The 23676-nt window shown below is 44.4% G+C and overlaps 1 protein-coding gene across 11 annotated transcripts in view; it reads left to right on the forward strand.

Annotated features, from left to right (window-relative positions):
- Positions 1 to 7733: 7733 nt before the first annotated feature.
- PTPRT (protein tyrosine phosphatase receptor type T) overlaps positions 7734 to 23676 on the forward strand; it is a 431252-nt gene continuing 415309 nt past the window's right edge. For 10 of the 11 annotated variants that reach the window (XM_048321536.1, XM_048321540.1, XM_048321542.1 and 7 more), the window contains exon 1: positions 7734 to 7997. In XM_048321536.1, coding sequence (XP_048177493.1) covers positions 7928 to 7997 — 70 coding nt within the window. In that variant the 5' untranslated portion in view covers positions 7734 to 7927. The remainder of the gene's footprint in view (positions 7998 to 23676) is intronic. The other variant, XM_048321532.1, reaches the window with a different exon arrangement.

Below are 23676 nucleotides of genomic sequence, written 5' to 3' on the forward strand. Positions count from 1 at the left end.
CTGACTATGGCAAACTCAGATTACAGCCTGTGGGAGAACATTAATGGGAAAAGAGAAATGTGAGCAGTCCTTGCCTCCATCCCTCAGGCTCTGGGTCTGTTTTGGGCCAAGTGGCCAAACAAGTTGGCCACTGACATGGTAGGACAAGGGGGTTTGTTAAACTTGGCTTTATGGAAGGTTTCAGGCTCTTGAATAGGAAAGATCGAGAACCATCACGGAGAAATGTAGGGGGGAAGGCCTTGCACCCTTGTGCAAGTCTTGAGGGTGTCTTCAAATGTTAACTGTTCACCTAAACACTTCTAGATGCATTGTGCTATGGGATGGTCAAAGGAGGAGGGAAAGTTGAACTAAAAAGTGAAGGAAGGGGTGGGTGGGGTTTTTGTTTCCTACAGGTCCTTTGTCCCTAACACCACGTAGGCCTGAGGAGGAGCTTGCTCCTTTGTTTCCCAAGCTGATAAAGCTCTGCTGTGTGACTGTGTTCCTGCCTCCTCTGCTAATGACTGTTAATGACACAGCATGGAGAGGAAAATATGGCCTTAATGAACCCTGATGAATTGCTATGTCTTAAAGAGGAATGAAGTGGTATTTTTTGAGGGGGGCAGAGTGAAGATACAGTAATTCTAATTACTTTTATTTTATGGCACTCTATATTTTCCAAATAACTGATAAAGTTTATGCTTGGCTGTAATGCTGCAGTAAATTCCTAAGAAAAAATATTTTCTATCATTATGTTAGCTTATAAATTTCTCTGTAGATTTTTATTAGATGAGCTTCATGAGCAATCCATTAAAAATGGGAGCTGTAGAATTTGAGTTTTCCATGCAGTTTACTGGAAACTTCCATGTTTTCCTGAAGGAGTACATAATGGATGTGACTCTTTAGTCACAATTCATTGGCACATTGCAGGGGCTGGTGCTCTGCATGCTGTGCAGGAAGAAGAAAGACTTCCACCTCCTGCCAATGCTCAGCTGCTTGCTTTGTGTGGACTCAAATCCCCTGGGTGTACAGCTCATGAGAATAAGGGAGCAATTTATGGTTTACTCTGAGCTAATGCACATTGTCATAAATTTTAACAGAATTTGTTTACTCTTAAAGTAATTCCTGATGTTCTAGGCCTCTTGAACTTTCTAGAGAACTTCCAGTCACAGGATTGAGTGAGGTTGGAAATGACCTTTAAAGATCATCAAGTCCAACTGTGTCAACCCAGCAGCACCACCATGTCCTAACTAATCCCTGTCCTCAGTGCCACAGCCACAGGCTTTTTGGAACACTTGCTGGGATGGTGGTTCCACCACTTCCTGGGCAGCCCATTCTGATGCTTGGCTACCCTATCCATGTAGAAATTTTTCCTGCTTATCTCTGTTCTGCACTTCTGGGGTACAACCATGTAGTGATAGATTCTGCTTTTATACCTGCAGAATGGAAGTGAAAAACCTGCTGTGGGTTCATGTGTGTGTGAAGGGCTGAAGGTTTCTGGCTTTCCTTTCCTGACAAACTGTGCTTTTCAAAGTTTCACCAGTTGGAGTGGTTGAGGCAACTCTGACTGCCATTTTTCATTGATTAACCTAAATGGCTTTTACTGGAATTTTTTTTTGTGTGTAACATGTACCTTGTAGAACCTTAGCTTCCGAATCAGGATTCTGCATTTTCTGGGAGGGAAGACAGAGTGAGGCAGTGGAAGAAGTGGCTATAATTTGTTGTACTGAGCTTGATGTATTTTGGGGGGGAGAAATGACTTTCAGATATGCTAGCTGGAGTTAAACTTGTCACTGTTGTTTGTTCTTCCTTCTAGCCCTAAAAAAAAAGTAAAAATATTTCTAAAAATTTTTAGAATTAGTCATTTTTTTCATTCATGCTATTGCCTGTTCCACAAAGTGGGCTTGGAGTAATCTTTAACTGGAATTCTCCCTTCATAGCTGTCAAATACAGTAGTTATTTCTGAATCCCAATAGATACAAAGATATAATATCACTTTTAGATGTTTTGCTGAGGTTTCCTATTGCAATTGGAATCTCTGAGTTGTCCGAGTTGGGTAGCAACAAATTTGTCCCCTACCTGGAGGAGCTGTTCTGTTTCTTGTGGCTGATGAGCAGGCACTTGCTACCCCATTTAATGGCAGCATCCTCTGGAAGGCTGTGCAGAACACCTGCTTGATGATACAGATGTAATCCAGATCTAATTCAGGTTAATTTTATATCAAGCAAAACTTGTGTGGACACTTTTAACGAGAAAAGTGAGCAGCATCAAGTACTAGAACTTGAAATGTATCATGGTACATGATGGAACTCGGGTAAAACCGGAGTTTTACCTGCTCAGTGCTTTGGAAACCATTAAAAAGAATAGGATTAGTGGGAAAATATTCCATGCAGGGAAATGCACTTGAGGTCTCAGTGAGTCAGAAGGTGGCAGCAATGACACTGACATACCTCTGTTGTGCTTTGCCCTGACAATAACTTAAAGCTGGCACTGCAAGAGCTGCAAACTTTGGATAATAGTAAGAGCTCAGAGTGATCTGAAAAATATTGAATAAAATTAAGAGGTTGGCTAAGCAATCTGCCTGTGCCCATTCTGTTCCTCCAGAGTCAGCCTGTCCTCTCATCGAACAGTGCAGTGGCTTCCTGCAAATGCTGCACCAGCTATTCTTGGTGCCCAGAAAAGCCTTGCTGTTCCCTCCAAGGCCTGGCTGTGCATCTGCACTGCTGCTGATCTGGGCTCCCTTTAGCCTGGCTCTGATTTCTGTCCCTGCCCATCTCAGCCTGCACATGAGAGCTTTCCCCACTGAGCACGATCAGGTGTTTTCCAACAGGAATATTCCCTCTCCCAGTGCAGGTTCCACCCACCCTGAGTCTGCAGCCAGCACAAGGAGCCAGGTGCTGCCCCTTCTGCTGTTCAGCCATGTGTAGTAGAGCCAGGCAAACCAGACATTGTGTGTTACAGCTGTCTCTGCAGTTCCATTAATTGTGATCTATAAATTGAGGTACACCCAGGAAAAGTTGCACTTTCTTTTAGAAATATGCTTATCAGGGTCTTCTGACCCCTCATTCTATTATATGGGAAGACAAACAGTTTAAATTCAAAACTTGCTGCTATGGAGAACAACTGCTGGGGTGTTTGACATTTTCAGGCTATTCTGATGTAGCCTCCTTACTGTACCTTTCTATTTACTTGTGTCTGCCTATGGTATTTAATATATTGCTTTTCCATGATCCAGCATTGTTGAGATAAACTGCTAGATCCAGGTCCTTTTGGCATTTCCCAGAAAGTGTCATTGTGTTCGTGTCTAAAGGTGAACTTGTATTTCTGAATAATTGACGGCTGGTAGTTAATTTCCTTATCTTCAGAAAGGAAGAAACTTATTAATGAGGATAATGCATGAGAGATCAATGCCAATGTGTGTGACATCGATTAATGATTTCAACTTGTACCCAGGTTGAAAAAAGCAGCTGGGCTCTGTATTTGAGCACATAATTATCTGTAATTGTGCTGGTAACTTGGTGGGAGTGGAAAAACAGGTAAGGCACCACTTAAAGGGTACAGACAACTGGGCAGAGGTCTTCTCCCTGATACTCACTGAGCTGGCTTATTATTAACTCCGTGGTTAAGGTGATGCACAAATGTGGTGTGGGCTTATTTTTTCTGTAGGGATGGCATTTCTGTATGTGCACATAGATATCTATAAAATATGGGTGGATCTGCGCAAAGAAGTGAAGCCAGTGCTGGAGAGACAGTTTTGTTTTTAATAATAAAAAACTGCAATCAGGAAGGCAGATGGTGAAGTTGCAAATGGTATCAGGAGAATGGCCTGAGGTGTTGAGTTTCCTTTCTTTAACACCCCCACATACCCATGACGACAAAAGCTCAACAGATCATGCTCTAGACCCAAACTTTCAGTTTAGTCTAACCTTTGAAGTTTAACTAAAACTTTCACCCATCAATCCTGTTTTTAAACCAGGATGCTGCATAACAGGAAGCTCTGTAATGAAAGAAGTTGTGTGTATTTATTTGTAAGTACATCTTTACTGCTTGCCTTAGGGGAGAAAAAAGTTTCCTATCTTGAGCAGGCTGATCTTGGTGTGTATTGAACTTCTCAAAGCTGAGGTTCTCTTTACTGAATTTGTGGAATGAAGCTTCTCCTGTACCTCTAGGACTCTGCCTATAGCCAGAGACTTGAGTGGCAGTTGTGATTTGGGGACCTGTGCACCTTCAAAGAATTCTGTAGAACTGCAAAAAGGTGTTTTCCTATCCCTCAGAAGCAGCACATGGGCTGTGGAGTACTTCTTTTCAGGAAGAGGAGCTGTGATGTCTGCAGCAGAGGCAGCCTGGCTGTGGTCTGTGAGTCAGCTTTGCTGGAGCTGTGAGATGTTCTACACACTGCAGGGGCTGGAGGAGTTCCTCCACCTTCCCATTCTAGCCTGGTAGTAGGATTGGATATTTACATACTAACATTTCTGTTAAATCCTTCAAAACCATACATACAGATTCAATTTTGTGAGCTGATCTTGTCTAATATATCTCCTTGATTAAATGCATCTGTTGTCCTCATGTGACAGTGCCTTCAGTTGTTTAGCACTTCATTCCTCACCCACAACGATACAGCTTGTCCCTGGAAAACAAAGAATTAAACTTTTTACCTCTCATCTTGACACAGTGAGGGAACAGTTTTACAGAGTCAAGAAGCCTCAAGCGACAGGCTCAAGAAAACTTCAGAACTTATGGCAATGTTTTCTTTTTTAAGCCACTTGAGAGTTATCAGTAACAGAAAAATAAGCTGTGGTGTTGTACACCAGGATGGGCTCAGACTTAGAACTTTTCTTTGCCATTTTTAGAAAATAATATCATGTAACACCTACTAGCCCTGAATTGTAGAAGTCTGGCAAGACCATTTTGTAGAGGTTTTAATTCTTCATGCCAGCTCCAAACCACTGATTATAAAAACCTCTGTGTGTGTTATTGCTTGGTGAGCACCAGGGTTTTGGAGCACAACATGTCCCTGTCTTGCTTGATGGTTTATGAACCAACATTATGGCCCTGTTTGAATTTTAGGAGTTCCCTGAGCTGTAAATGAGTTATACTGATGGCATGTCTCTTTATTTTTAAATTACACATTCCTTATCTGCAGCATGTTTTCTCATTTCCCTTCTTCAGCCTTACAACTTCTTTTAATAGCTGGATTTCATCCCACCACTATATATCTAGTCCTCAAAGATGCTGCTGTTGTCTGGAAGGCTATTTCAATCCTCCTGGGTTTACAAATATCTATTGACTTTGTCATTAACTGAAATAATTTCAGACTTTGGGATTTTGTGCTTGTATCTGCCTAATTTCAGTTTATGCTGTTCTTGCTGCACTCATCCTGCATCTTATATTCTATTTTTCTTCCTTTCTCACAGACTTTGAGTTCTGACAATCCTTCTTAAGGTTTTTAGCATAATTTTAGTTCAGCCTAATGTTTGCACTATTTGATGTCCAAGACAGTTGTCTCTTGTCCATTTTTTCCTAGGTTCTTGTAGACAATTTATTTCTAAACTTTCTTCTCTATCCAGATCTTCCCTCTCACCCCTCTTCACCTTGCTTACGATTCAGACTTCTTGGGTTGAAAATCTTTCTTGGAAGAAATATTAAACTTCTCTCCTTTTTGCTCCCTGAGCTTCTTGGACCACAGGCAGTCACTTAGTTTACCAATTTTTTGTCATTCTGAACATGACTGCCAGACTTCTGTTTCTTTTTTATTGAGTTAATATGAAAACAACTTTTAGTTTGTTTTTATACAGCTGTTCTTTGCTACTGTTTTATTCACTTCTTACCAGCACCATCTCTGTTTCACTATTTTCTGTTCTTATTGCCTAGGCAATTTGCACTGATCTAAAAATTATTCCAGTGGTTTCCATGTCTATTTTGCTGGCTGGATCGTTTCTGCTGCCTAGCAGACTTAGTGAGGTTTTCTTCTTGTTCCGTTTTCTGCTCTCCCTTTATCTCCAGGTGTACTTGTTTGTGATTGTCCTTGTGCTGCATGAGAGGCATGCCTTAATCTCTGAAGTGATGCTGACACCTAAAGAGAGGGCCACACTTCATTGATTGGAGAGGGTTTTAGGACTGGGCATAGGATCTGATTGCTCAGAGAAGCTGTGGCTGCACCATGCCTGGAAGTGTCCAAGGCCAGGCTGGACAGGGCTTGGAACACCTGGGATAGTGGAAGGTGTCCTTGCCCGTGGCATGGGGTGGGACTGGGTGATCTCTAAGGTCCCTTCCAACCCAAACCATTCTATGTTGAGATACAGGGACCTCTCAAGCTCATCTCTGGCTAGAGCTCTGAACAGCTCAGGGGGCAGTATCAGCTGCAAACTGATGCTGTCTCTGTTGGCTCCCAGGGTGGTGCTCTTGATTGACCAGGCAAGGATTGCAACGTGCAATTCTTCAGTGGCTACTCGGGAATCATAGAATAGTTCAGCTTGGAAAGGGCCTTTAAGATCATTGACCCAGCAGTGCCAAGCCCCCCACCACCCCACGCCCCAAGTGCCACATCCACATGCCTTTTAAACCTCCCCAAGGCAACCTCTTCTTCTTTCACCTTACAGTGAAGAATTTTTTTCTGCTTATCCCACCAGGGCTTAGTCCCGAGGACATCCCGGCCCTTAAGAAAATTCCATACTCCGGTAATTTTAACTCTCCGGAGCTCTCGTAGTATTTAGTGCCAAACGCAAACCGGTTGTTTTAAACACACATTTAGCGCCTTTGCGTCCGTGGCTTTGTTCTTCTCGCGGTTCGGGGCGGGAGCGGGGCCCGCCCGTGCCCGGGGCACCCCCGCGCTGCCCGGAGCCGCCGCCGGTCCAACACCGCCCCCTTCGGGCCCGGCAGCGGCGGAGCCGCAGGCACACGGGCTGCGGGGGAACGACAGTGGCTAACAAATGCGGCGAGCAGCGCAGGGCCGGCAGGGAACAGCGCGCCCGCCACCGCTGCAATGCCCGCTGGCAGCTGGGTGAATGCCCAAAGCTGGCCCCGCTGTGCTGGTGGCCACGCAGGTGCTCTGCCCGCGTGGTTATTGCTCTTCTCCTGTGTGAATTCCAGCTCAGGTGACTGATCCATGTTGATCTGTTCCCTATTCAGGGCCCTGGTTCACCCACCCCCCCTCCCTTAGGACAGCCATGAATTTTGGGTCAAGAAGTTACCTGTGGACAGCAATTCTTAGAATTGTGCCTGGAATTGTCTCCCTGCCTGTGGCCAAGCCCTAGGGGAGTGCCCACTGCGCGGTGTGACTCGGTGTTCAGCAGTGAACTCTCGAAAGTAAAGTGAATAAGGATGGAAATTGCTATTTTCAGCTGTAGGTGCCTGTGAACTGCTCGAAGCAGCCGCCCCATCAAAGGCCCCCCGAGCCCCTGCCGTGTCTCCTCCTTGGCTCCAGCAGAGGGTCGCTCCCTCCATCCCATCCCCGCGCCGCTCCCGGCCCCAATCCCACCCCCAATCCCAGCCCTCCGTTTAACGCCAGCCCCTTCGCTGCCTCGCCATCCCCGCTGCAAACAGGGCAGGAGCAGCAAACCTGGCTGCGCCGCGCGATGCTGTGCTCCAGCCGCTACCGCGGGGCGCTGTGCGTGTGCGCAGCCGGGCTTGAATAGGGATTCAAACCCCCCAAAGCCAGCCCTCCCCACCGGCCGCGGAGGCAGCCGCTCCCGGGGGAGGGGACCGGCGGTGCCCCCGCCGCGGCGGGGCAGCGATCCGGCTCTGCGCGGGCGCGGCCGGCGCCGGGCTCGGGGGGCACCTCCCGCCCGCCCCGCTGCGCTCCCCGCCCGCCGCCACTCCGGCGGCTCCGCCGAGCAGCACCGCGGCTCCGGCTCTCGGGGCCGCCGCTGCGCAGAGCCACCAATGCGGGGGATACTGGCGGGGAGGCAGCGGCTCCGCGGCAGCGGGGAGGGCAGGTGAACTCCGGGAAAGGATGACCGGCATCGCCGCGATCGTCTTTCTTCTGCAGCTCTTGCCCAGGGCGGACGGACAGGTCTTCCCAGGTGAGTGGTGCCCGCCCGGCCGGTGCCCCGCTCCTCCATCCCCCGGGTGCCCCCGTCGCGGGCAGCTCTGCTGGCAGCCCGAACTCTTCGTTTCGTCCCTGCCTTCAGCCCCGCGGCCTCGCAGGGAGCTCTCGGTGCCATTCGGGGAGCGGCAGGGGATGGAGGCGCCTCGGAGGGCGCTGGCCAGCGGCAGCGAGCAGCCTCGGTACCCGCCGGTTCCGAAGGCGCCGGGGATGCGAGGGGCTCTGCCCGGCTGTGCGGGGCTCCGCGGGGTCCCGCCGGGAAGGGGACAGCGCCGGGGCTGGGGGCCAGGGGAGCTCGCTTCGCCGAAAGTTGCGTGTGGCAAGACGTGAAAGCATCGCCTTTATTCTGGGATTCACGATATGTGAGGCGTTTTTTGGTGATAAAGAGCGTTTGCGAGCCCAGGGCAGGAGTTGGCTCCTGCGGGATGTGCGGCGCGGGGGGAGCACTGCCTTTTCCCTCCGGTCAGGGGAAGGGCTCTGGGCTTGGGCTGGGAAGTTTAGGGGCAGCTGTTTCGCCACTTACGTGTCCCAGCTCTAGGAACTTTCTCGGGGGGCTCAGCTACTCGGATCGGCTCCTTCCCAGTTGTCACTTTCTCCGTCGCTGATGTTAAGGAGTACTTTGCTCCCTGGCACGTGTACAGTAATAGTAGCTGGCTATTTTCCTACTCCTACGAGTTTCTTTAGGCATAGTTTGAATTATTTGAAGATGACAGGTGCTTATAGAGCTGCCTTTCTCCTCCTGTGCTATTTTGTAGGTAATCCAAAGCTACGTTGGTCTTGTTTTTCTCTTGGATCTTGCGATACATTAATTTTCTCACTGCGGTTTGTGCTCATGCTAAGAATTAAACAGTTATAGTTTTCTTCTCTCGACTTAGTTTTAAAATTCTTTTTTTTTTTACCTATCTGTACACTTAAGACGAGTAAAATTTCCCCGTGTTATGTTGCTTAGGGAACATAGGGATACATCTCACTGCTTGTGATTTAGGCGCGCTGGAGGCACGAAACTAAGTTGAGTTAATCTCAAACACAAGCAGGTTTTTGTTAGGTAAGACCGAGAGCTCTGATGACTGTCTCGCTGCTTTAAAGCAGCAGTAGCGGCGTGTTGGAGATGATGAACACCGTGTCCACCTTTCCCCGAGCCCTTGGGTGCAGGCTGGGCTCAGAGACAAGGCTGGCTGGAAGGGCTGGGCAGACCCTCGGTGGAGGAGATGTTGTCATCAATCCGGCTCGCTTTGACACCAGCAGGATCTTGTTTACATTGCTAGGCAACTGCACAAAGCACAGATTTATTAGAGAGGCTGGGAAATCTAACCTAGTTAAATAGCTGCTTCCTTGAGTAAGCAATATGTGGAGCTATTTATTCCCCCCCCTTTCTCTCCCTTCAACTGTTTTTGTGTTCTTGACACTTGTCATATCAATTGAGATCAGATCCTGGGCTTTTGATGAATCATTTAGCCAGATGCTTGGAAAGAAGAGTGTTCTGTGAAAATAGCAAAGTTTTAAGGGGGCAGAATACACTTTGTGTTTGAGGGAGATAATGTAATATGAGCTAAACGCATGAAAATGTAGCATATTTCAATTATTTATAGGAAAGCCATGAAATATTGTTTTAATTATCAGTTCAGTTAGTTGGAAATAGTGACTGTGAGGGTTCTTTTAATGATTAGTATCCCTTTTTCTCTTATTTGAGTGTGCTTCCTACCATCCAAAGTAAGAGGCACTGATTTTAATAACTAATGTTTTCTGAGCTGCTTGTAGTACTGAAGTTAGAAGAAAGTTTTCTACTCTTAAACTAAATATCTAGTGTGAAGTGTATTAGTCTGGCCTGTATCCCTATAGCTGTTGGTTTGATTTTTTTTTTTTTTTTTTTTAATGGTAAAAAGCAAAGTTTAGCAGGTGCACTTTGTCCCCGGAAATTCGGTGAAGTTTGGAGCCGCTCCAGCCATCAGCGTCTTTCTGCAGCTTCCATCAGGTGGTGCTCTCTCCATAACTTTTAGGAAGCAAATACCTTCCATCTCCGATTATTTTTCAAAGCCTACTGCGTTTATACAGCCGCCTTTTGTTAAACATCCCGAAAAATCACTCTGCAAGTTGTTGGCTGGGGTTTGTTTTTTTTTTTTATTTATTAAGTGATCGCTGGACTAGGAATTAGGAAAGGCGCAAGTGAAGATGAAATGTATTCTGTTCCTACGTGATTTGTCCCCACTGTAAAATTAGGAATACTACAAAGAGATAGCAGAATGCTCATGGCTTCTCCCTGGAATACCTCGTTTCCTACTGAGGGAGCTGGCTAGCACTCATTTCTTTATGTAATTTCTCTATGACTCTATTTATAACTCTTCTCGCCAGTAATTACTTCCACTTCCCTGCAGTCTCTGTATGTATTTGTAACTGAGCATATGCTTTTCGAGGTTCTAAACTTTTTGTCAGCTCTAGGGTCAGCTACTAATTTAAATGCTTTACTTTTCCATGTGAGACACAGAAGTAGCACCAGGTAATGATAGTTGTTCCCAGTTCTTTCAGGATTTTGGAGCTGAAGGAGCATTACTTACAGGGAAGTTCTTCTCCTGAAAGTACGTGTGCAGTTTTTCTGCCACCGAAGCATGCAGGGTATTCTTGTAGTTGCTGCACACTTTACTATTGTCTGTTTTGTGAAGGTTTTTAACACAATGGGGGGATAAATACAGAGATTTGTTATTTGCAGCTGTGAAAAAGCATTTGGGGCAGAAAGTAGGACAGAGGGTTTACATGGGGGCTGTTGACCTGAACACCAGATTATTTAATGCTTGTTTTTCTTCTTATGTGGGTGCTTGTTTTAATTTTTGCCCCTATCCTGCTCCTTGTCTTGCTGGCAGAGCTCCCGAGCGCTTGGATGTGTAGCTGGCTGTTTCCAAAGGCTGCTGCCACATCGTAAAGTTATGGCAGCTGAGAGTTCATTACACAGTGTTCGTCCAGGGAGGAGAGAAGATGAAAAGGGAGCAAACTGCAAGGAAATTTTTGGGGAAGCTTTAATTTAGTAGGAGTTCATTTGCTCAGGTTTTGCTGTCAGCAAATTGGCGGTGAAAAACGGGCCTTTCTGAGGGAGCTGCTCTGTGTGGCAATTGTTAACAATGCAGCCATTTAACTCAATAATCACTTTTCTCTCCCTCTGGGGAGCTGTTAGTGCCACAATTCCACTTTATTTTTATCCCTGGCTGGCTCGATTTGTTTTCTAATACGTAAACAATTAATCCTAAGAAGGTGATGATGTGAAGCTGCCTCTTTCGACGGTGGCAGCGAAAGGTCACTGTGTGTATAAAGGCGTTTGTGAATCTCTGAGGGATAATCCTTCTCTTTTACAAATGCGGAGCCCTTTCAACCATCCACCCTCCTGCAAGTCCCTGAGCTCCGCTTTTCTTGTTTCATTGTACTTTTAAAGTCTGTTGTGCTCTGCGTGGAGGCCCACGTGCTCTAGTTTTCATTAATATTACGAGAATGATTTGGGGCACTTACTGTAGAATATTAAAGTATATTTTTTTTCAGGAGGCACCATCATCTGTTGCCATGGAAACCTGAACAGTAGTAAAGATGTAGGTCTGAGGCTTTGAACCTCGAAAGCCACGGACAAGGGTTGTTTCTTATAGGAACAATTTCTTTTGTATATGAAATCCAGTTAAGTGGAGAGAAGAAAGGGAAATAAATTGATCTGTTCAGCATTGCTCTGACAATCCTCTTGAATAACATTCAGCACAGAAGGATCAGTGTCTCTGATTCTCTCTGTGTGTATAGTATGGGGTTTTTTTAAGCTCATTATTTATCATAATAGTTATTTTATGCCTCTGGTAATTTTCATTGTGATTTTATAAGTGAGGTGCACGATGTGTATTGGCAAGTATTGTTCTTTGCTTGAATGGAAAGTGCTGAATGTACAATGGAGAGGTGTGCATTGGAGCTTAAATATTTTGGCAATGGGCAAATTTGAGACTGATTTAATGTGGCCCTAATTAAAAAAAAGAATAAAAATAGCAGATGTTGTCTGAAATCCGCCTACTAAAATCTGATTGACGTATACATGGGTTTGCTCACTGACGAGAGCTTGCCACAGAAATCCTGCAGCCTGGTGAACATCTCCACAAACTCTTCTGGTGTTTGGGTGACAAGCAGCAGGATGTGTGTGTGCATTGCTACATAAAGCCCTCTGTCTTTTTAGAGAGACATTCCTTAATTTTTTATGGCAACTGCTTCAGTCTGTTTCCTCAGTGCCTTGTAATGCACAGATTAAATATGTGACTGAGCTTCCAAAACATGCTCGTAGGTACATTCATAGATGAGACTTTCCTTAGATGTATTTTAAAAAGCAGCAGCATACAGGAGTCACCTGCTGCTAGGAACAAGTTGTAGTCCAGGTCTCCATCTGTGATGCAGGAAACCTTCTGTGCCTCCTATTGCCTCAGTACCAGAGGGCTCCACTTCCTTGAGGATGGGTTTGTGGGTTGACATTTCTTGGCTCTATGTTCATATCCTTGGTAAGAAGATGGTATATGGCTCTTATGGTATTTCTTGAACGTTTTATGGAGCAGCATTACTTGGCTCATTTAAGCCAATATATTTGGCCTGGAGTCACTTTTTTATCCACTCACATTTCCCAGTTTTATTTGTTGCTTTAGCTGGTGCTCTCTCTGTTTGTGCTGGATGGTACTACTTGGATGTACCTTCACGTAGATGGTCTCTGCTTTTTTGGAGACATCCTTACCTGCATCTTACCCTGCCACCTTCCTGGCCTGGTGTTGTCTCTTAACTTTGAATGCCATTCCAGGCAAAGCCAGAGAAAGAGAACAGGCACACAAAGGTGGTGGATGTTGTTGATGGCATCAGTGAGGACTTCTCACAGCCTGGTCCTATCTTTCATTACATAACAAGCAATTCCCTCTAGGACTCATTATTGTGAGCCCTAAAGATCATACATCTTCATGGTAAAGGAGACAATTACTGTGTCTTAATCGGACTATGCATCATTTAATCAGTCCTGCTTGTTTTCTAATATCCAATAAATACATCCTATCTATCACTGCAGCTCAGAGATGCCAAATACTTTGTACACTGGATGACAGGACATTGCATGTTCCAGAGGAAAATGCTGGTAAGTCAGCTAAAGAAACCAAGGACCTCTGGAGAAAAGAAGGCTGTTAAGGTGTTGTTCAATGCCCCAGTTAAAGATGATATATTTCTGGGAAGTGTATCCACCTGGTAAAACAGGACGAGAAACCCCAGGAAGAAAGAACCTACTTAGTGCTTGGTCTCCTCTGATTTTCTTGTTTTCTTTTAACTAGTGCTTGTAAATCAATCCAAGGCCAGTTGCTTGATTTCTTTTCTCCAGCAGAATCCCCCTGGGACTGCAGCCTCAGGAATTCAAACTGACTTGGTGAATTCTGCTGCCATTTGAAGTGGTGCAGCTCATGTGGTTGAAGAGTGATTGAGCTGCTTATGAATTTTGGGAGGATGGGACCTGGCTCTTGTTCATTGGTATTTTTGAGTTCATCTCTCAGGAAAGGCTGTGGGGTTTGACAGCTGATGATGTTGTGTGGGCACAGATCAGTGCTGCAGCCTGAGCACACTCCAGTTATGCAAAGCTCTTTGTGCAGCCATGCTGTTCCCTTTGTGCTGGAAGTGCTCAAAGTGTCCCATATCTCAAGTTTTCTTAGCTGAAACGGCTTCAGATCTGGCTTTACACAGGAAACAGAGTTTATCACTTTTTTTTTTCCACATACATCCCTGTCAATCTCAGCTTCGTTCCTGGTAATGACTGTGTTGAATCACTGGGAAAGCAGCTCCTGGCTGTGAATTCTGCTGTAGAGTGAAGGAGGGCTGCTCCACTCTTGTCCTCTGCAGTGCTGTAAAGAACAACAAAATCAAGAGCATTACCACTTAAGCCAGAGTTTATCCATTTCTGTGTTGAGGATCAATCCTTCCCTTTTTGAATTTGAAGAAAGCATCATTACCTGTGTGAGCAGAAGTAGGGCTTCATGCTGGGCTGGGGATATTATTGGAATATCTTGCTTTTGACTTCAGTACTGCTGAATTTGTTGCTGTTACCTTAATCTGAACATGTGTGGATCTTCATTCCCTTAGTACTGACTCAAAGCTCAGCCCTCAATAGCAGAGGGGAGAAAAAAAACATCCTAAAGAGGCTAATAAAACAACTTTGTGAAGTGGATCTCTTTCAGGATCTCTTTTTTTAAGGGAAAAGTGTGGAGTTGGGGATGGTAATGGTGCCATGTGGTTTTCTTCTTTTTAAGAACATAATGATGATTTGTAGAAGTGAAAAATGTGTGTGGTTGTGACCAACTAGTAGAAGTAGGGTACAAAGCAGGGGAGGAAGAAGGCAATTAAAGCAGTCTGGCTGCTCTATAGATGGGCCTTTCCTTCCTTTAGACATATTTACTGGAATTGTGGCAGCATTTGCTGGATAAGCAGAAGAGCACTTCTGTCAGCAAGATGGGAAGCTGCTGAGCTTGATGGTTCGTTTCTCCAGAAAAGGGATTTGCTGTCAACATGTACCCACTTATGTGCAGGCAGCCCAAATCTCATTCTGCATTTCTAGGTGGGAATTCAGTGCTCTAATGGAAACAGTTGTTGCTGAAACCGTAAAGTGTAGTGCATTTCTACCACAGTCAGTCATTTCTCAGGGAAATATTTCATGGCCTTGATGTTGCTGCAGAGGTGTGTGGCTGAGAGGTAGGTTTAAAAACCACCAAACAGCTGAGCCAAGAGGTTGTGTGCGTGTAACTCCTCACCACTGCTTTGGGTTATTATCAAGAGGTTTTATTAATTTTTTCTTTTTTCTGTAGAAAAGCACAAAGATACAAGTTAATGAGCTATTTCTGGTGTTTTTCATGCGTGTGGAGGTGTTGAAAAGAGGTTTATCTATATAAAAATCTGTTCTTTGCTTTGTCTGGCCTTTAGCTTGGGTGTGTTTGTCAAGTGGCTGAGCAAAAGTGCTTGGTACTTCTCATTCTGGACTCGAGAGGAAATTGCCAGCTTTTAATGGTCCCAACTCATCTCTCCTAATGAGCTTCTTTAATAGAAACTCCCTTTTGCCTCTTAATTGTTTATTAAACCAGAAGGGATAGCTTTGTTGTGTAGTAACTTTGAAACACTTGAGGAGCCAACTGCTGAATGCTTTAGAGGCACAAATTACTGGGGTTTTTTGATATCCTGAAGAATGTTTTCTTTGCAGTTGTATTAGAGAGAAACAGAAGTCGCAGCAGAAACATGAGCAGTGCCATAGTCAAGCAGCGAGGGTGGCAGCTGACAGGATCCTGGTGTTTGGGTGGGGGTTAGTGATGGAGAATGCGATGGGAAGGACAATATGGTAAATTTACAGCAGTAGGAAGAGAGCAGGTATGAAGAGAGATGGGAAGGGGGACTTTGCTGGAATAGAAACAGTGAGGAAGCAGACATAAAATAAAGCTCTGAAGTGGCTGGTGGATGCTCTCAGGCTGGGAAGGGTGGCCGGCACTGATAGAATCTCCCTTTATTTAAGCTAACTGTCCACCAGAGTCATTGTGAGAAAGCTCATGGCTGTAAATTTTGCTCCTTAGGCTGAAACCTGGGATGCAACACCTACTTCTTGCCTTTAATTTCACACTGATTGAGCATCATCTCTTCCCAAACCAAACTGGCTGGATATATTGAATTTACCAGCAGCCTGTTCTAGGTTTGCTTAGAAAAGTGTATGTTTATCTGTTATATTTGCTTGTTGCTAATATTTTAAGAGCCTTAACCATGCCAGCAGCAGTTCTCCCTGTTGTTCTTCCAGCTCAGCTGGTGTTTCATAGCTCTGCTGATGTGTTCACATGACAGTTGCACGCTGTTTATTTCAGTAATGGAAAGGAATAAGCACGTGAAAGGAAAAGCCTGATAGATTTATGCTCTGAAGAACACTGCTGCCTGTATCAGAGTAGCTGATCAGGATATTCTGGGTACCTCAGTGCATCACTGGGCCTGGGTCACAGCCTGTGCCAGGCAGCCAGATGTGGCTCAATTGGTGCAGCAGCCAAACCTAATTAAACATCCAGAAGTCGTCACCCACCTAAAATCAGTCGCTCATCTTTGCTTCTTCCCTTCAAAGAATTGTTTTTGAGCCTTTCACTGTTGAGGCAGACTTTTTGTATAGCTCTGACTGCACAGGGTGCAGTCATCTGATGAATTTGACTTTCAGATGGGTGGCTTGAGCTCTCTGTGCCCCTGTGGTCTGGCTGCTGCTGCCAGCACTGACTCATTCTCTCTCTGGAAGGTGCCCTGAGGCCGCTGCTGCTGTCCTGCCTGGCAAGGAAGGTAAAGAGAGAGAGGGCTGGGTTGCTGCCAGCATCCCACTTATTCCATGGCACTCCTGTGCACCAACACGTGCATTTTGTACTTGACAGAGATGCTGCCTGCTTGAACTGCACCCACGATTTCATTTGGGGAGGTGGAAATTTATTCATTTGTATAAGTTAAATCCAGGCCCACTTGAAAAGTTTTCCCCAAATATGATCTGAAGAATAGTTTTGTTGAAAAAGAGCTGCTCTAAACCGAGGGCTTCCCTGCAGTTCTTGAGGTTCAGACATTCCAATGTGAATCGGGGAAGATAAATCCGTATGATCTAGTGAAAAATAATAGGTTTTTTTTAAAAAAAATCATTTTAAAAGGATTTTTTTGCTATGCAAATGTTGGTTAAAACATTTCCCCAGCTTCCTGAATAAATTTTTTGTTGGCAATAGGGTTTCCTATGCAAACAGTAAATATTTTTATGATTAAAACATGGGAGATGGTGTATGTACTAACAGCTATCAGCACGTGGTAGGAATGATCAGAGAAGTGGAAAGCTTGGAAATAAACACAGTGTCTCTGTTGGCACAGGGATAACCCTGGAGATTGCCAAGGCCAGAGCCTGTGAAAATAAGAAAGTATAATTAATTGTCCTTAAATGAACTTACCAAGAAAAAATAACCCATTTAAAGTAATCACTCAACTTTGCATCTTTTATTATAAAGCTTTTCCATGTGCCAAAGATTTTAATGTTCTATAGTGCATTTATTAATATTCCTGTACATAGTTATTGTAAAAAAATTAACATACAGGGTATAGCTGCACTGGGCATCTGCTTTACCCTTGCACTTTGATTTCCTAGTAATACAAAACTATTTCTGATAATGGCTGGGAAGTAATGTTTGGAGTGTTACTTGGTTGTTTTTGAAGGTCACTTGGCAGTTGCCTATATTGAATCACTCCTGGGTTTTGGTGTGATTTTTGGTGTGGGTTTTTTTGGTGGTTGATTTGTTTGCTTGAGTTTTTTAAGAGGTTTTTCTTCCATGCTGATGAGCTGTTACTGCTAACAGAATATTTAATAAAGGAGTGTTTAAGTGAAAGAAATACTAAATTAGTGTATATATAATATATATTAGTGTAATTCCCAGTGGTTACTGACTTCAGGATGACTTGCAGGTATTGAAAACCTGAAACAACATGAACCCCAAACTTATATCATCCTGCTTGCCAAGTGTAATTCATGCTAAAATTGCCAGAGAGTGTACAGGAGAGGGTTTGGGTTATCCTGTTTGGGTTCCCCATAGAGCTCTTCCTTGTGTAGGGGGTGGCATAAGGATCACTCATCAGATTCAGACTTCAGATGCAATTTCCATTGAAGTTAAGGAGAAAATGTAGAAGTAGATCCTTTATAAGTTTTTTCTTAGTGATGGTAAACTTTCGCGTTTCCAGTTCTTTAAAAAACGCCAGAGTTGAGAATCTCAAGCAGAAATTTAGCACCAATCTTGAATAATGTTGCAATGTAGATCCAGAGTGAAGGTGTACACAGAGTGATTTTTGAGTGGATGAGGGAAATCTGGGAGTGATTAATGCTGAGATTTTTGAGAGGACTGACTGACAATTGATGGCATATTTGCATCAAACAGAACGTGGATTTGAAAAGCAGCAACTGCACTCAGGGCAGAATATGCCACCTGCTGTGTTTGTATTTTAAAAAGTATATGTCAGGATGTTTTTTTCTGCCTGGAATATTCCTCCCGAGCATCATCTTATTTCCAGGAGTGACAAATTAAAACACTGAGAGTACACAAAAGTGACGGCAGTTTCTCTTCTTTTGAGCAAAGATTTACAGTATCTAAATACATTTAATTTCTGGATCTGTAACTGAGAATGGAGCTGTGAAGGGGAGAGTACCTCAGAGGAAAGGAAGGGGGCTAAAGTCGAAATATTTAATGTACAGTGAAAGGAATAGAGTGAGATAAAGACAAGAAAAGAATTACTCTGGGCATTAAGAAAATCTTACTGCAGATCCATGAGGCTGTGGAATTGTGTCCCAGAGGAAATGGTGGAAACTGTCTGAGCCACTTTAATTTAGACAGGACAAAATAATTGACAATTTTTTTTTTTTTTTAGAGGGGTGAAAAAGTGGTGCATTCTATAAGAAAGCAAACTGAATAATAATCCACTGCTGGCTTTTTTTCCTCTAAATTTCTAACTTTCTTATAGTGCTGTTGAAGAGGGAAAAGAAGAGGAGGTATATTGAGAAAAAAAGATGCTGCTCTATTTAGCATAAGTGTAAGTGATAACAAGTACTAATGCTTCTCTGCTGTTCTTTAATTAATCTGATTATCTGTTGCCTATCTGTTAAATATCAATAGCATCATGGTGAAGGCAAGATTGCATCATCTGCCCCTCCAAATCCCCCTCACCCCCAAATCTGTATTCAGACTTTATCTAACCTGCAGGCAAATAGTGAGCGTGGGATTAAAAAGCCCCCAACCAGCTCAGCACACCACAAAGAAAACCCACAAAAAACCTCAGACAAAACCCCCGAGCAAACAGAAAAGCAACCCAAACAAAACAACAGAGCCCAATTATAAGTGCAGGATATGGTTTGTAGGTGCTAAAGAGCACATAACGTACCAGTCAGAGAGAGGAGGAGTGTTAAGCATGTGATGTCTTATTTCTGTATCAGAATTCATGAGTGCTCGTGGGAGAGCTGTTGGAGAGCTGTGGCAGAACATCAGCTCTTACCCTGTGGGGGGATGAGCTGAGGCCCCCAAAAGGGAGTTAGATGTCACAGCTGCAGTCAGGGCTGCTGTATTGGTTGTGCGTGGGGTTGATGCAGAATCCTGAAAATCCCTGAGCTGCAAATGGGGAATGTGATGTTAGCATGGGTTAATCCTTAATCTTTGAGTGCTCAAAAGGACAGGGTTGAACACAGAGCTCTGAGGGGTGGGGTGATGAGTGTGTCTGAATGCTGGTGGAAGCCCAGAAATTCTATAGCTGTGGAGAAACCTGAGAGGAAATTAATAATTCTCTCCGTAGAGCTCAGTTTGCATAGCGTGCTGTAAATAATGCATGGGCCCACGGAGCTAACAGGAAGAATAAAACAAAATATTGAGTAGTTGCTCCTCCAGTCAGGGCCATCCATTTTTTGCATAAACATCAAAAGGTCCTGTGGCAGAAGTGTGTGATAGGGTGTTTTTTTTTCAGTCAGACCTGCAAGAGGATTGGCACAGGGTTTTTTGGATAACCTTCTATAAGTGCAACTAATACCCTTGAGAAAGCTTGATTATTTATTGATGTTAATATTCCTTTTTTCTTCGTGTTCCTTTGTGGTAGGGAAGCCCATCACCTGAGCTGGTCAGGAATCTGTGGGCTTCTCTTTTGGCTGCATGAATGTACTGTGGGGCTTTTGCTGCTGCTTTGCAATCAGGAGCTGCTGTGTGTAACACTGCAACACCCTTGCTCTCATCACTTTGTCATTACCCCAGAATTGATAAAGCAGAGATATGAACAGAAGTTTGCCTGTTTGGGCAGAGTAAAAGTGCTTTTCAGGTCTAAACAATTGTATGATTCTATGTCGTGAAAGGGAGCTCATGACAAGCCACAAAAGTTTAAGGGGAGTGTGTTGGAATCAATAGATTTGCTTTTTGCTGTCATAGATTTGGATTTCACTGGCATCTAATTCATGCAGGAAGACAAAGCTGTTGCTTCTCAGGCTCTGTGTCAGGATGGTGACTTAGTTAATTGTTCAGAACTAAATGGCACTTGAAATTCCTTCTTTTATGAGAATTTAGGATAGAAGTCTGGAAACTTAACCCGTAGTTTATTGGTGGTACATGTCCGTGGAGCTGTGCAGGCAGCTCCTCTCTGAGGTAATCATGAAGGGCTGCCAGGAATTTTATTGTGGCTTAGGAGGCAGTTGGACCACAATGAATCGGGATTTGAGGCTTTATGGTTTTAAATTCGTGTTTACTGCATGGTGCACTTGTACTTTTTGTCTGAATCAAAATCAGCATCATGTACACAATTAAGGTCACCCTGTGCTCTGCTCACTGACTGGAGTAGTAGAAAGCTGGGTGGGGAAACCAATGCTATTGCAATTAAATTGAATCATTTGAATCCCATTAAAGAAAAAAGGAGGAGAGAAAATACTGTTATTTATCAGTCAACTTGAGGGAATTAATGTCTTCTGAAAATCAGCTTCAATTGTATTTTTTTGCTATTGTTCTCAGCATTTATATTACTGTAGTCTTAAAGAGAACAAATTATAATGAGTTTCTTCAAAACTTTCTCCTTTTTCTTCATGCCCTCAGGCTTCCAATCCATTTTGCTGACTGCTCTCTCCTTTTGCAAGGCATTTAGTGGCTGTTCATTCCTGCTGTGTTCCTGCAATGCCCATTTATGTTAAATGAAAATCTAGGAACTGACTGTGGCACAGCAGCAGGTGTTTGTGTGCTCACAGAGTGTGCCCAGTAAATCTGCAGATCAGCTCCTGTTCTGAGGCTGCCAGGGTGACTGGAGTTATTTAGGAAACCTCTAAACTTTCCCCTGTAACAAATCTGTTAAGAGAAGTAAAAAATATCAGCGGTTAAAAATGTTTTAGCAGATTTTTTTTTTTTTTTTTTTTTTTTTAGCCTTTGGTCTTGAAAGTTTGACTTTTGTACATGTTTGATGGAGGGAAGACAGGAGAGTGGTGGTTCATGCCAAGCTGTTGGTACAAGGAGGGAAGCCCTGCTGGAGGGGGTCTCCTTGTGTTGCTGGGCTGCCAGCAGCTCATGGACTTTGTTCTTCTCCTCCTTGGGCTCATCCCAACCAGCCACGAGTGCATCACGTCAGGCCTGCCAGAGGCTGCTGCCTGTTAGGGAATTCTGTTGAGAATGCACACCAAGGATCTTGAAATCTCTGAAAAACCCCAGCAGGACCAGGGCAGCGACTGTCCCCGTGTGCTGGGCACTGGTGAAGACCCCACCTCGAATCCTGGGGACAGCTCTGGGCCCCATGACACAATATTGAGGGGCTGGAGTATGTCCAGGGAAGAGAACGGAGCTGGGAAGGGGCTGGAGCCCCAGGAGTGGCTGAGGGAGCTGGGAAAGGGGCTCAGGCTGGAGCAAAGGAGGCTCAGGGGGGACCTTGTGGCTCTGCACAAGTCCCTGACAGGAGGGGGCAGCCGGGGGGGTCGGGCTCTGCTCCCAGGGAACAGGGACAGGAGGAGAGGGAACGGCCTCCGGCTGGGCCAGGGGAGGTTTAGATTGGAGATTAGGGCAAATTTTTTCCTGGAAAGGGTTGTCAAACATTGGCACAGCTGCCCAGGGCAGTGGTGGAGTCCCTGTCCCTGAAGGGACTTAAAAAGGTGTGTGGATGTGGCGCTTGGGGGACATGGGTTAAAGGTGGCTTGGTCAGTGCTGGATTAAGAGTCTGACTCGATGATTTTAGAGGTATTTTCCAGCCTAAACAATTCCATGACTCCGTGTTGTGGAAGAAGCCTGTGGTGAGTTGCAAAAATGTGGGAGAAACATGGTGGGATTAAGAAATTTGTTTTTTGCTGTCATGGAGAGAGACTCTACTGGCATCTAATTCATGCAGGAAGACAGGGCTGCCACTTCTTAGCCTGTCTGTCAGAATGGGAATTTGGTTAATTGTTCAGAAATTGATGGAACTTGGAACTTTTCTTTTATGGGAACTCAGTACAAGACAAAAACCTGGAAACTTAAACTGCAGTTTCCTGGCAGTACATGTCCATAGGACACAGTAATGAAATAGAGCAAAGTAATGGAAGCAGGAATTGCATCTCCAAGCTAAATATTTATGTATGAATTGACCTTGGCTCTTTGTACTCTCTTCCTTGCCCTTTAATAATTTAAAGAGGAAGTAAATGAAAAATTACTTGTTGTATTGAATACTGTTCCCCTGGATACCTCTCATTAGATGATAACTTTGATTCCAAAGATATTAGGGAGGAGGAAAATGTTTATGTTGCTGTTTTACAGCAAGGCAAATCGAGTACAAGAACATTATCTGTAATATATGTGTAATTGCACAAGGAAATGATTTAAAGAAAATGTATTTAAAGATGAGCATGAATCAAGGTTCCCCTCCCCCAGCCCCTTATGATACTTCACTGTTAATTAATTCTTTCAGACTTAAGGATATTGCAGCTCTCTGACTGCTCCTGCTTCTCCAGGAAAATCAAAGTACTGAGTCACCATGCTTGTATTTGGTAATCTCACAGGTGAGAATGGAATCTTGCCCTTTTTAGCTCACTTTAGCTCTCCTCGGTGGCAAAGCAGCCCGTTGAATGTTGCACTGAAATCACGCAGTTTGTGAGGCAAGTGTGTTCCCTTCACAGCACTTTTCACACTCCCAGGAATTTCTGCCTTGTGTGGATGCTCCATCAGGGAGCAGGTGAATCTTTGGTCCTGTGCTTAGATCAGGGATTTGGAGGCTCAGGTTCCCTGTTCCGAACTCTATCCCCACCTTGTTTTATAACTTAAGGCAAGTTAATTTTTTCCATGTCTCATGTAAGCCTACTGTAACTTCATCTCTCAGGAGTTTGGGGCTGCTTAATGAGCACTTGTGAAATATTTGAAGATCTCCTGGTGAAAGGTGATGTGAGGGCAGTGTGTTTTCAGGTTGGATCCTATTTCTCAATAGTATCAAATGATAACTTCTCAAGAAGGTTTGTTTAGATGTTAGCTGTCATCCATGAACACGTGTTGAATAAAATCAGTGGAGCTACTTCTTTTTCACCTTCCAAAAATCTCATGAACACTGAGTGGTGTCAGTTCTTTGTTGTAGAAGGAGATCACAGAATCACGGAGTGGCTTGGGTTGGAAGGGACCTTAAAGACCTTGTTCCACCCTTGCCATGGGCAGGGACACCTTCCACTAGCCCAGGTTGCTCCAAGCCCTGTCCAGCCTGGCCTTGGACACTTCCAGGAGTGGGGCAGCCACAGCTTCTCTGGGCAATCTCCTTTATTCCTTCCCATGGACATGGATAAGATCCACATGAACCTTCCTGAGGCTGAGCTTTCCCAGCCTTTCCTTGTGTGTCAGGTGCTCTGATCCCTTCATTATTGTTGCCTTTTGCTGGGTTTGTACCAGGACATCCATGTCTGTCGTGTAGTGCTTGTGTCTGTTTTAATCCTGTGTGCACAGATGAACCCTAACACAAAACTGGTTTGTACTCTCACATGTGTGTATTTTACACATATATGTATATTTTAGGATTTATTTGGAGGTAGATGATGAACGGGGCAGGATTTCCCAGGTGATTCTTGCTTGATTAAATTTCAGTGTGTGCTTCCTCAAACATTTGGCTATGCTGAATAAATTGGTGTATTATGTTCATCCTGATTTACTGTC

The sequence above is a fragment of the Corvus hawaiiensis genome, chromosome 17 (assembly GCF_020740725.1).
Source record: "Corvus hawaiiensis isolate bCorHaw1 chromosome 17, bCorHaw1.pri.cur, whole genome shotgun sequence".
NCBI lineage: Eukaryota > Metazoa > Chordata > Aves > Passeriformes > Corvidae > Corvus > Corvus hawaiiensis.